General features: G+C 45.6%; 1 protein-coding gene and 1 non-coding gene across 5 annotated transcripts in view; both read left to right on the top strand.

The window, feature by feature from the left end:
- The first annotated feature begins 6,643 nt into the window (after nt 1-6,643).
- On the top strand, nt 6,644-6,715 carry TRNAG-UCC. Its single transcript has one exon. It is a non-coding gene; the product is annotated as a tRNA-Gly (tRNA).
- Nucleotides 6,716-7,343: 628 nt separating this feature from the next.
- LOC119362317 (beta-glucosidase 5-like) overlaps nt 7,344-11,817 on the top strand; it is a 7,589-nt gene continuing 3,115 nt past the window's right edge. The window contains exons 1-10 of one of the 4 annotated variants that reach the window (XM_037627513.1): nt 7,344-8,331; nt 8,879-9,170; nt 9,241-9,304; nt 9,641-9,699; nt 9,788-9,863; nt 9,953-10,024; nt 10,365-10,452; nt 10,571-10,829; nt 11,048-11,163; nt 11,232-11,446. In XM_037627513.1, the coding sequence (XP_037483410.1) occupies nt 9,042-9,170; nt 9,241-9,304; nt 9,641-9,699; nt 9,788-9,863; nt 9,953-10,024; nt 10,365-10,452; nt 10,571-10,829; nt 11,048-11,163; nt 11,232-11,446 (1,078 nt within the window). In that variant the 5' untranslated portion in view covers nt 7,344-8,331; nt 8,879-9,041. Of the gene's footprint in view, nt 8,332-8,878; nt 9,171-9,221; nt 9,305-9,569; nt 9,700-9,787; nt 9,864-9,952; nt 10,025-10,364; nt 10,453-10,570; nt 10,830-11,047; nt 11,164-11,231; nt 11,447-11,817 lie in introns of those variants that run through there. The other 3 variants (XM_037627514.1, XM_037627515.1, XM_037627516.1) reach the window with 3 other exon arrangements.

Genomic DNA, 11,817 nt, shown 5'->3' with positions numbered 1-11,817 from the left:
AGGAGTATGATGGCTTTACAGATGTGGCAGAATATAAGCTGAATAAGGTGCCGTTGTGGGCGCGAGCAAAAGGGCTGTCAGATGGCCTAACAACCCTTTTACTCGCGCCCACAACGGCCGACAGCCCTTTTGCTCGCGCCCATAACGTCACCTTATGCGCGCAAGAGACTCATATGGGTTGATGGTACAATAAACGTGCAAGGCCAACCTATACCAAATCTTGCTGGCAGGGTGGCAGGGACGGTTCTAATGCTAGAACAGGGAGGAGGGGACGCATCACAAGCAATCCCTAACACGCCTGGAAAGGTACCGATTGTGAAGAGGAGGAGGCAAGATGGAGTAGGGGGAAGTGAGTATATGGAGACAACTATTGGGCGGCCTCCTCTGAGGAGGACCGCCGGACTCAATGAGGATACTTTGTTGGAACTGTCATGGGATTGGCGATCCTGCGACGGTCAAGGAGCTCCGCGATCTAGTGGAGGCTTGCGCGCCGGCGGTGCTTTGCATAGTGGAGACACAAATCGCGAAGTGTCGTGTGGAAGGCTTGGCGAGCAATTTAGGTTTTACAGGTAGATTTGGAGTTGATAGTAGAGGTAGAAGTGGTGGGCTTTGCTTATTTTGGAGGAATAATGTAGTTCTTGAAATAAAAACTTATTCTCAGTATCATATTGACTCGGTGGTTAATGAACCGGGCAAGGAAGCGTGGAGGTTATCTGTCTTCTATGGTGCAGCGAGCAGGAACATGAGGTATAAAACATGGGATACTATGAAAATCTTGCTAGGAGAAAATGATCTTCCTTGGGTCTGCATGGGAGACTTTAACGAGATATTGCGGCAGGAAGAGCAGATGGGACCCAACGAGAGGGACAATGCACAAATAGAAGGATTCAGGGAGGCAGTGGATGTGTGTCAGCTAGCTGACCTGGGCTACAAAGGCCTAGACTAGACGTTTGAGAAAAGAGTTGCTGGGGGGGGGGGGAGTATTGTAGAGTCCGACTTGACCATGCCCTAGCTACGGCTAGTTGGTAGTCTATGTTTCCTTTTGCCACTGTCGAACATCTTACGGCGGCTAAGTCCGATCATAGCCCCATACTACTCTTGAATGAGCTGGAAGCAAATAACTTGAGAGTTGCCCTGAAGAAGCCGTTCCGGTATGAATGTATGTGGGAGACTGACAATACTTTCGGTGCAACGGTGCAGCAGGTATGGAACCAAACACAACCGGCAACCATAGTGGCAGAGCTAGCCAGAAAACTGACCTTTGTGGGCTCGTCGCTGAAACGCTGGGGGCGGGAGACGTTCGGGTCTGTACGACAAGAGCTGAGAAAGCTGCGCCATAAACTAGCAAAATTGCGAGCAGATCCCCATAGGGTGGGGCCGGGGGAGGAAGAGAAGAGAGTACAGGATCAGATCGTGGAGCTGTCCTACCGCGAGGAGATCATGATGAGACAACGGTCTCGAATAAACTGGCTCTCGGCAGGAGATCGCAACACACAATATTTTCAGAGAAAGGCAAGTGGGCGGAGAGCCAAGAACACAATTAGCCAGTTCCAAAAATCTGATGGGTCTATGGCTTCGGACCCAGGGGAGTTGGTTGGGATGATAAATGATTTCTACAAGAATCTATACACATCCGAGGGCTGCATAGGGATTGAAGAGGTACTGTCACATATACCAATCAGGGTTGATGCAGGTATGAATGTTAAGTTAAACGCCCAGTATACAAACGAGGAGGTAAAAGAAGCACTCTTTCAAATGTGTGCCAGACAGTTTTCCTGCACATTTTTTTCAAAGGAATTGGGAGCTTTGTGGAGAAGAGGTAACTAGCATGATAATCAGGTTGCTCAATGGAGAGGACTCACCGGAGGATATCAACCGTATGTTCATCGTTCTTATTCCTAAGATCGCTAGTCCAAAAATTCTAGCACAATTTCGGCCTATAAGTCTTTGCAATGTGATCTACAAGATTGCATCACACAATATTTTCAGAGAAAGGCAAGTGGGCGGAGAGCCAAGAACACAATTAGCCAGTTCCAAAAATCTGATGGGTCTATGGCTTCGGACCCAGGGGAGTTGGTTGGGATGATAAATGATTTCTACAAGAATCTATACACATCTGAGGGCTGCATAGGGATTGAAGAGGTACTGTCACATATACCAATCAGGGTTGATGCAGGTATGAATGTTAAGTTAAACGCCCAGTATACAAACAAGGAGGTAAAAGAAGCACTCTTTCAAATGTGTGCCAGACAGTTTTCCTACACATTTTTTTCAAAGGAATTGGGAGCTTTGTGGAGAAGAGGTAACTAGCATGATAATCAGGTTGCTCAATGGAGAGGACTCACCGGAGGATATCAACCGTACGTTCATCGTTCTTATTCCTAAGATCGCTAGTCCAAAAATTCTAGCACAATTTCGGCCTATAAGTCTTTGCAATGTGATCTACAAGATTGCATCTAACACTACTAGAAAAAGGGCTGCTAGTGACGCACCTGTTTTCGCTACTAATGGCGCACTACAGGTGCGCCACTAGCACCACGCCATTAGATTTTTTTTCTAATGGCGCACCTAGATACTAATGGCGCACCACATAGAAGTGCGCCATTAGTAACAATATTTTTTCAAAAAAAAAATTCAAATTTTTTTTCAATTTTTTCTTAGTCTCACTATGGCTTAATCTCGGGTCAAATCGCACTCCGTGGTCAAACTTCCCAAAAGGTCACCCATCCTCACACTACTCCAGCCAAGCACGCTTAACTTCAGAGTTCTATCCAACCCCAGCAACAGCTCACTTCACACGCACTTGTTGATATATCTAGCATATCAATCCTGTTATACCTTTTGATGTCTAGGACATTGTTCATTTTCATGACTATGATGAAATTTTGAAAAATATTTTAAACTTCCCGGTCATATTACGTATCATTTTTTGAAAAAAAATTCAAAACCATTTTTTTTCTGTTACTAGTGGCGCACCACATCCACGGTGCGCCACTAGTAAGTTTGAATTTTTTTGAATTTTTTTGCCTCTAGATCTTGAAAGCCCCGTAACTTTTTTCTGTTAGGTTTTGGGGGATTTTGAAAATGTTTAACGGGGTTCCCCCAGTTAAATTTGGATGTAACTTTTCGAGTAGATGATTTTTCATATAAAAAACTTTTTCATCCGAGTTCGTATGCAAAAGTTATGCCCATTTTACAAATTTCCAGAGAGATTTTGCAAATAAAGTCGAAATTCATATTTGTAAATTTTCCCAACAACTAGAGTACATATCACATGGGAAACTTATTTTATTTTATTTTTTTGACATTTCCATCATTTTCTTTTATTTTTTTTAAAACTGAAAAGACGATCCACAGGGGGGGTGCATTCGGTGTTGGGGCAAGTTAGTAATGGCGCACCTGGGGGTGGTGCGCCATTACTAGTTAAACTAGTAATGGCGCACCACACCCACGGTGCGCCATTATAGTTTTGAAAAAAAATGAAAAAAATTGATATTTTTTTTGAATTTTTTTTTGAAAAAAACTTAGTAATGGCGCACCAGTGGACAGTGCGCCATTACTAGTTAAAACTAGTAATGGCGCACCGAGTCATGGTGCGCCATTAGTAACAATTTATTTTTATTTTTTTACTTTGTTTTCAAAAATACTAATGGCGTACGACGGATGTGGTGCGCCATTACTATGTCAATTAGTAATGGCGCACTATACAATGATGCGCCATTAGTAATAAATTTTTTTTATGTTTTTTTCAAAACTACTAATGGCGCAGCGCCATTAGTAATATATTACTAATGGTGCACCGAGACATGGTGCGCCATTAGAATATAGCAATGACGCACCACATCACAGGTGCGCCATTAGTGGCCATTCCATCTATAGCCCTTTTTGTAGTAGTGTAAGGTCTTAGCAAATAGGTTGAAGATCATTCTCCTAGAGGTAATTTCTGAAGAGCAGTCGGCCTTTGTGCCTGGACGTCTGATCACAGATAATTTTATAACTGCTTACGAGTGTCTTCACTATATGAAAACAAGGCGAGTCAAAGCAAACATATTTGTAGCACTGAAGCTAGATATGATGAAGGCGTATGACAGGTTGGAGTGGTCATATCTTAAAGCAGTCATGTTGAAACTGGGCATCATCCCTCGTTTCACTGAAACAATAATGAGGTGCTTCACTTCCGTATCTTTTTCGGTTTTGTTTAACAGGGAAAGTCTACAAGATTTCAGCCCCTCCAGGGGAATGAGGCAGGGGGACCCAATCTCCCCGTATCTATTTCTTTTGGCTGCGGAAGGACTATCATGCTTGTTGAAAGACCAAAGTGCGGGTCTTTGAGGACTTTCTGGTGCAGATACAGCACCGGCTATTAATCATCTCCTTTTTGCAGACGATAGTCTTTTGTTTTTTGAAGCTAACAGGGAAAATGCAGCTCGGGTTCGTGATCTCTTAAGAACCTATTGTGATGCCTCGGGATAGAAAATTAACACGGATAAATCCTCAATCTATTTCAGTAAGGGTGTCCCGGAAGCCACCCGAAATGAGATAAAGAATGTTTTGGATGTCCAGAACGAGTCACTTTCGGAGAAATATTTAGGCCTACCCACGGACGTAGGCACAAGCAAAGAAGGGAGTTTCCGATATCTGAAGGATAGGATTTGGAAACATATTCAGGGCTGGATGGAGAAATGCTTGTCTGCAGGGGGGAAGGAGGTGTTAATTATATCCGTCGCACAAGGTATCCCGACATATTCGATGTCATGTTTCAAACTACCCAGAGGCCTCAGTGAACATATAAACAGTCTTCTTCGGAAGTTCTGGTGGGGATGTAAACAAGGTCAGAGAAAGCCTGCATGGGTGTCATGGAAGACAATGTGCAAACCAAAACACATGGGCGGAATAGGATTCAGAGATATCGAGCTCGTTAACCTAGCTTTGCTTGCAGGATACGGAGTCACTGAGTGCGCGCGTGCTAAGGGCGAGGTATTACCCAAACGGTAACATCCTTGATGCAGTTTTGGGAGCCCATCCGTCCCAAGTATGGAAATATTTGGTGGAAGGAAGGGATCTTCTGACCCTAGGACTGATTAAAAGAATTGGCACGGGTGCAGACACGCACATATGGGAAGATAATTGGCTTCCCCGGGACTACAAGCTGAAACCGATATGCCCCATATCGGCCAATCCACCTATACATGTTTCTGAACTAATTGATGTGACGACCAGAACATGGAACAAGCAGCTGCTAATGAAGCATTTCATAGGGCCGGATGTGGAAGTAATAATGAATATCCCATTGAGCTCGCGGGTACAACCTGATTTTTGGGCGTGGCATTATGACAGAAGGGGGACGTTCACTGTTAAGTCGGCGTACAGAATGATCAGTGGCATTAAACATCAATGAGAAGATTGGCTCGAGCATAGGCCGGGTCATTCAAATACAGGAGCTGAAGGGAAATCGTGGATGGAAGGTGCAAGTTCCATCAAAGGTCAAGATTTTTGTGTGGCGGCTGGCACATATGTCTCTTCCAACGGGTTCAGTACGGCATGAACGCAAAATGGCGACAACAGCAGCATGCGGTCTATGTGAAGAGGAGGTTGATTCGTGGTGCCACTCTTTGTTTGAATGCAGGATGGCGCGGTGCGTGTGGGCGCTTGGAGATGAGGAGATTCTTGAGCATGTGACATCTAACAAAAGTGACGATGCGAGGCTCTGGCTGTTTTGGTTGTTTGACACGGTGAATCAACATGACCTTGCGAGAGTTTTGATTACCATGTGGGCAATATGGTGGCCTCGTCGTAGAGCGATACATGATGATGAGTTTCAAAGTCCCATGTCCACGATGTGCTTTTGTAAACCGATACTTGCAGGATTTGGAAATTGCCACCACAAGGACATCGACGAGACAGCTACAGGCTGCGAATCCAAGAACTCGTACATGGATCCCACCTGGAGTAAACGCGGCGAAAATTAACGCTGATGGTGCTATTTCCCGCCAGGGCACGACGGGAGCTGCAGCCGCTGTCTGCAGGGATCAACACGACAATTACCTTGGAGCATCGGCGGTGGTATTTGATGGGCTGGTTAACGCTCCATGCCTAGAAGCCCAAGCATGCAACGAGGCTCTTGCCCTAGTGCAAGATTTGATTCTGACACATGCAATAATAGCGTCTGATTGCGCTCAAGTTATACAAGAAATCAACAGAGCTTCGAGTTCTTCTTCTTACGCTTTAGTTTTGAATGAAATTAGAGATAGAGCTACAGATTTTGTTAGCACTACTTTCCTGTTTGAAAATAGGGAGGCAAACTTTGAAGCACACGCCTTGGCAAAGGCGGCTTCGTCACTCCCTGCTGGGCGCCACATGTGGCTAGGGAACCCATCACACATTATTTGTATTCCTTCTGTGATTGTTGAATAAATCCCTAGTTCACCTCAAAAAAAAGTAATGGACTCTACATAATCAAACATTCACTCGCAGAAGACTAAGCTGGATGGTACAATATATATTAACACCTGCCATTTTAGTACTGTATCCTTTTGAAATGATGATGAAGGGCCTGGGTGTAGAGCGTAATGGTCTTTTGCTTGCGTCCTCATTGCAAGTACGCGCTTATAACTAAGCTGTATCGTGAAAATTGGCACAGCAAGCGTCTGTAGTCCAACGGTTAGGATAATTGCCTTCCAAGCAATAGACCCGGGTTCGACTCCCGGCAGACGCAGCTTTTTTTTGCCAACCTCTACTGCGGACTCCTGACTGTTTGGACGCTTCTTTTGTTCACAACGCTGGCCAAAATCACGCGAAGCGCAAGACCAAAATGGTGAGCTGACCGCTCTCTGCGGCGCCCTCCCACGGTTGCCCGCTCGCACGCCGCGGCTGCCCCGGCATCCGCGCCGCCACCCGGTCTACCCATCCACCACCTTCCTCCTGCTCACTGCGTTCAAGTGCGGCGCGCTCGCGAGCGTGGCCCGTCGTCGCCAACTCCCTCCTCAAGCTCTACTGCGCCCTTGGCCTCCGGCCCCACGCGCGCAAGGTGTTCGACCCGGGCGCCGCCTCATTGAACGCAATGGCGTCCAGGCATGGGCGCATGGCAAGAGCGGCGACCTGCCGGCAGCGCGGGAAGTGTTTGCAAGAATGCCCGAGCCGAACATGGCGTTGTCTCGGAGCGCGATGGCCGACGCGCCGCTTGCGCGTGCAGGGGAGTGAGTTCGGCGAGGCGCTGCACGCGTTTGATCGGGTGATGGGGGGTGGTTTCATGCCGAATGTGCCGGTCCTGGTGACCGTGCTCCCGTCTTTGTGTTGTTGAGTGTGGTTGGTGGGTCCGTCGGTATCTGGAGATGGAGGGTTTGCAGGGAGGCAAAGGGATGGCATGGTTGAGGCCACGCCGGTGGACATGTACTGCAAGTGTGGGTGCATGGAGGAGGCGTGGTGTGTGACTGCGTTCGCCGCCGTGAAGTTGTGCTGTGGAATTCAGTGACCGGAGAGCTTGCAATGAATGGCCATGGTGAGCGTGAACTTGAGTTGTTCCAGAGGATGCTCGGAAAGGGTTTTGTGCATAACCAGTCGTCTGTTGCGGCTTTGTGCACGTGCACCCACACAGTTCGTGTGAATTATGGGAGGAAAAATTCTCTAGTCGATGCATAACCACCGATTCGAGCCAGAGAGGGAGCACTATGGGTGCCTAGCTGATCCCCTTGGGCGTGCAGGACAATGGCGTGGAGGAGGCTGAGACTCTGCTGTTGGATATGCCAATGGAGCCATGTGCATCCCAGTGGGGTGCACTGATGCCGTCATGCCGGATGCACAATAATATTGCTGTAATGCTGTTGGCGAACGTGTAGGGAAGTGGCTCATTGAGCTAGAGACGCAACATGGTGGGCGTTATGCCTGCCTGTATGCAGTCAATGGTCGATGGAAAGATGCAAGAGCCATTCCGCAGAAGATGGTGAAGGGAGCCAACAATGAAGCAGGTTTGAGCTTAATAGAGTGAAATGGTTGGTTCCATGAGTTGCTTACACCCCGGAAAATGCAGATCTATGCACTGTCGGAAGATACTAATATCTCCTACTGGTGTAAGTGCTTGTGAGTGTGCAAGAGAAAAAAAAGAAAAGAAGGATCTGCCTCGAGCCCTCAACGTCTGACAGCAGTGCCTTCTCTGTCAACTGGCTATCTACGGCGGCTTCATGTCCTCCGGCGGCAAGAATGCAAGCTAGCCACATGAACCCCATCACACTTCTTCTGCACATGTTAGTGTTTGTTCTTCTGTAGCGACTGCTGGTGCTGTTCAACTGCAACTTATTGTTGCCATAACAAGAACCTGAAGGAGAGGACAGCCAGGTAGATGCTGATGCTCAATATCCACCCCGGTCATAGTTTTTGGCACAATATCCACTTATGCATTCTCATGATCCTTACTCCTTTCTCCTGTGGGTGTGCTCCCGTAGCTCTCCCCTAAGGAACTAGGATAGCTGAACAGTTTCCCCCCTCGCTTGCTAGTTTTTCCTTTCATATTTTATTTTGTTGCTTATTTCGCTTTGCCTTTCGTATTTTTTTGCTGTAAGACTTGCGTTGCTTCGAGGTTTTTTCTTCTAATACAAAATGACGCGCACTTTCCAGGCGCATATTCTAGAAAAACAAAAGATCCTTTCTCCTGCCATCCTTGTGATCAGCATGGGGCTTCATTATTGAATTGTGCCTTTTCTTAATCCGCTGAGTCTCCAGCTAATCTCTGACGCACTAGGCCAACTTATTTATGGGCATCGTGCGGTCCTGAAGGGCCAGTTGACGCACAGACAATGAGCGGGGAAAAATTATGTATCCTGACTCAGGATAAGTTATTTTATTAAATAAAGAGTTAAGTGCGTGACTCCGTCTCTTTGTACAGGGTCTGACAGGCATGAAGGCAAAGCAAGCACGGTGTACATGGCAGTTGGACATGCCTACACTTGTGAGCTACCGTATTTATTTGGCTGTATGAAGATGAGGTTGAGGAGAGTTGGCATAAATCCTTCCCCAAAGGGCACAGATCAACACAAGAGGATAGATACATGGGTGCTACTGCTTTCTTGTACATCCTGCTGTCCCTCTGGGTTCAGGGCGCAGCTGCCATTCTTGGCTTCACAAGAAGCGATTTTCCCCAGGACTTCGTATTTGGATCTGGAACCTCAGCATATCAAGTAAGCTGATGGAATCTTGTTCCCCTGAAAATCATCGTCTGCTAAATTTAGATATTTCATTTGCATATAGTATGAGGGTGCTGTTGCTGAGGATGGCAGGAGGCCAAGCTATTGGGACACTTTCACTCATGCAGGTAAGTTGCTACTATCTATTAGTGCAATTTATCTTTCTAGTTTTGATGTGCTGCCACGCCTCATTAAATTTTCGGCAGCAGGTTTCGTAAAAGGAATTGATAAAGAATGTGTTTATTTTAGTTTTTGTATTTGAAATGCCTAACAAATAGAGTTTGGCACAAATTTTGGTCCATTTTCCTGATGAATGCAGTAGAAATTTGGGACCAGTTCCCTCTCGGACAAACATTTCCACATAAACATTTTTGTTTTGTTTTGTTAAAGCAGAGCTAAACTGGACATGGTAATCATAGCCGCACAGGTTGACCAAGCTGGCCGCTGTTGATTTGTTTTGACAGGTAAAATGCCAGACCAAAGCATAGGAGATGTTACTGCAGATGGGTACCATAAATACAAGGTAAATGATAAGAGCAAAATGTTCTGCTGGTGTATCAACTGTAGTAATACTTCAGCAGTTCTCAGGTTTAGTAATTCCGATATTTCAGGAGGATATCAAGCTCATATCTGAGACAGGTCTAGAGGCCTATAGGTTCTCCATCTCCTGGTCAAGGCTCATTCCAAGTACATAATTCCTCACAAGGTCCATCACAAAAAGCCCTTTCTCAATTTCGTTTTTTTCTAACTATTTCAGCAAAATTTCTGGTTTGCAGATGGGCGTGGAGCTGTCAATCCAAAAGGGTTACAATTGTACAATAACATCATAGATGAGCTTGTGAAACATGGTAATTGTTCTTTCTATTTCTCTATACATGTCCTTGGCCTCAGGAGTCTCCACCAAATATTTGTCCATTCAGGGAATCAAGTGTAGTTGATACAATGCTTCTACCCCTACTTTAATGATTTAGAAGAGGTCATGTGGTTGTAACATGTCATATGATAAGGCTATGCATACTCATTTCTCATTAACTCTTTTGTAGAATTAGTTTTCTCTTTGTATGTGTGTGTGGTGGCCTGGTGGGCTTAGGACAGACATAGCAGAGCGAGTGGAGTATATATTTTCATCTTTGAGCATCCAAATGCAGTTATGGCTTAGGTATGCACCAACGAAGTTTATTTGTCCAGGTATTCAAATACACATCACACTTCACCATCTAGATCTCCCTCAAATTCTTGAAGACGAGTATGGTGGATGGTTAAGCCCCAGAATTATGTAAGTTTATATAAGGGTTCACAAATAAATAATTTCTCTCGGAGCGGCAATTTGTAGTAACAGTGACATAATTAAAACGCAGTGGTCCTATTAATACTTTTGTATCTGCAAAATGCAGCGAAGATTTCACGGCATATGCGGATGTTTGCTTCAGGGAGTTTGGAGGCAGAGTCACTTACTGGACTACAGTGAACGAGCCAAACATTGGTGCAGTTGCCGCTTACGGCAGTGGTCAATTACCACCTGGTCGATGCTCAGATCCATTTGGAATAACAAAGTGCACAGCTGGGAACTCCAGCACTGAACCATACATAGCAGTTCGTACTTACTTATTGGCGCATGCATCAGTTGCCAGACTGTACAGAGAAAAGTATCAAGTGAGTGACTTAGCATCTTAGCGGCTAGCTTCTTCACAAACCGTGAGCTTTATTAACATCTTAGCTTAGGTCGTTGGTGAAGCCAAAATTTTCATTCCATTACACGCTAAGCATTTCATGACTCATCTTTTTTGCATGTTTGATGTTTCAGCACCATATTCCCTTTTTTCCTTCATAGCTAAAGAGTGTGGTCTCACTGAAGGAACTTATGGATGCAGGCTGTGCAAAAAGGACTTGTGGGCATAAATATCTACTCCTTCTGGAGTTACCCATTCACAGATTCCACCGCGGATTTAGAAGCAACTCAAAGATGCAAGGACTTCATGTTTGGCTGGTATGATATTTATCTCCATCTCTACATGGGAACTATGCATGTTGGGAGCCTAACTGCAATACTGACAGGATACTAGAGCCTTTGGTGTTTGGGGACTACCCAGAAATGATGAAGAAAAATGTTGGCTCTCGTCTTCCATCGTTCACAAAAGTCCAATCTGAACTTATCAAGGGTTCTTTTGATTTTATCGGAATAAATCACTACTATTCTCTTTATGTGAGTGACCGCCAGACAGAACCAGGTATCCGAGACTACAACAGGGACATGTCAATTTATTACAGAGGTATCCACCTATGTAATTCTTTTTCTCGAGCACGCCTGGAAGCGAGTCAATTTCACTAAGATAGCCTGTGTAAAAAGAAGCACCTTTCTTAGCCTATGCCTCAGGGCTCAGGTCTTCGCGCTCCAGACTCTTGCGCTATGTCCAGTTTGGCGAAGCAAGACATTATCACATCATTCATGTCCTTCGTCCCTTAACCGCACACCTTCATATTTTCGTTGTTGGCATTCATGTTGGCTAAAAACTTGGCGTCGGAAGCCATGTCGACCTTGGCGTCCATTGCCCTGTTGTGCAATTTGTATCGTTGGCTTTGATTCATGTCCTAGGGAACTAAGTGGGTCTGGGTTGGATCTAGGGGTTCCTAACAGGAGGAC

This window comes from Triticum dicoccoides, chromosome 2B (genome assembly GCF_002162155.2).
Source record: "Triticum dicoccoides isolate Atlit2015 ecotype Zavitan chromosome 2B, WEW_v2.0, whole genome shotgun sequence".
In the NCBI taxonomy this organism is placed as follows: Eukaryota; Viridiplantae; Streptophyta; class Magnoliopsida; order Poales; family Poaceae; genus Triticum; species Triticum dicoccoides.
This window is presented reverse-complemented; position numbering and strand designations above follow the sequence as displayed.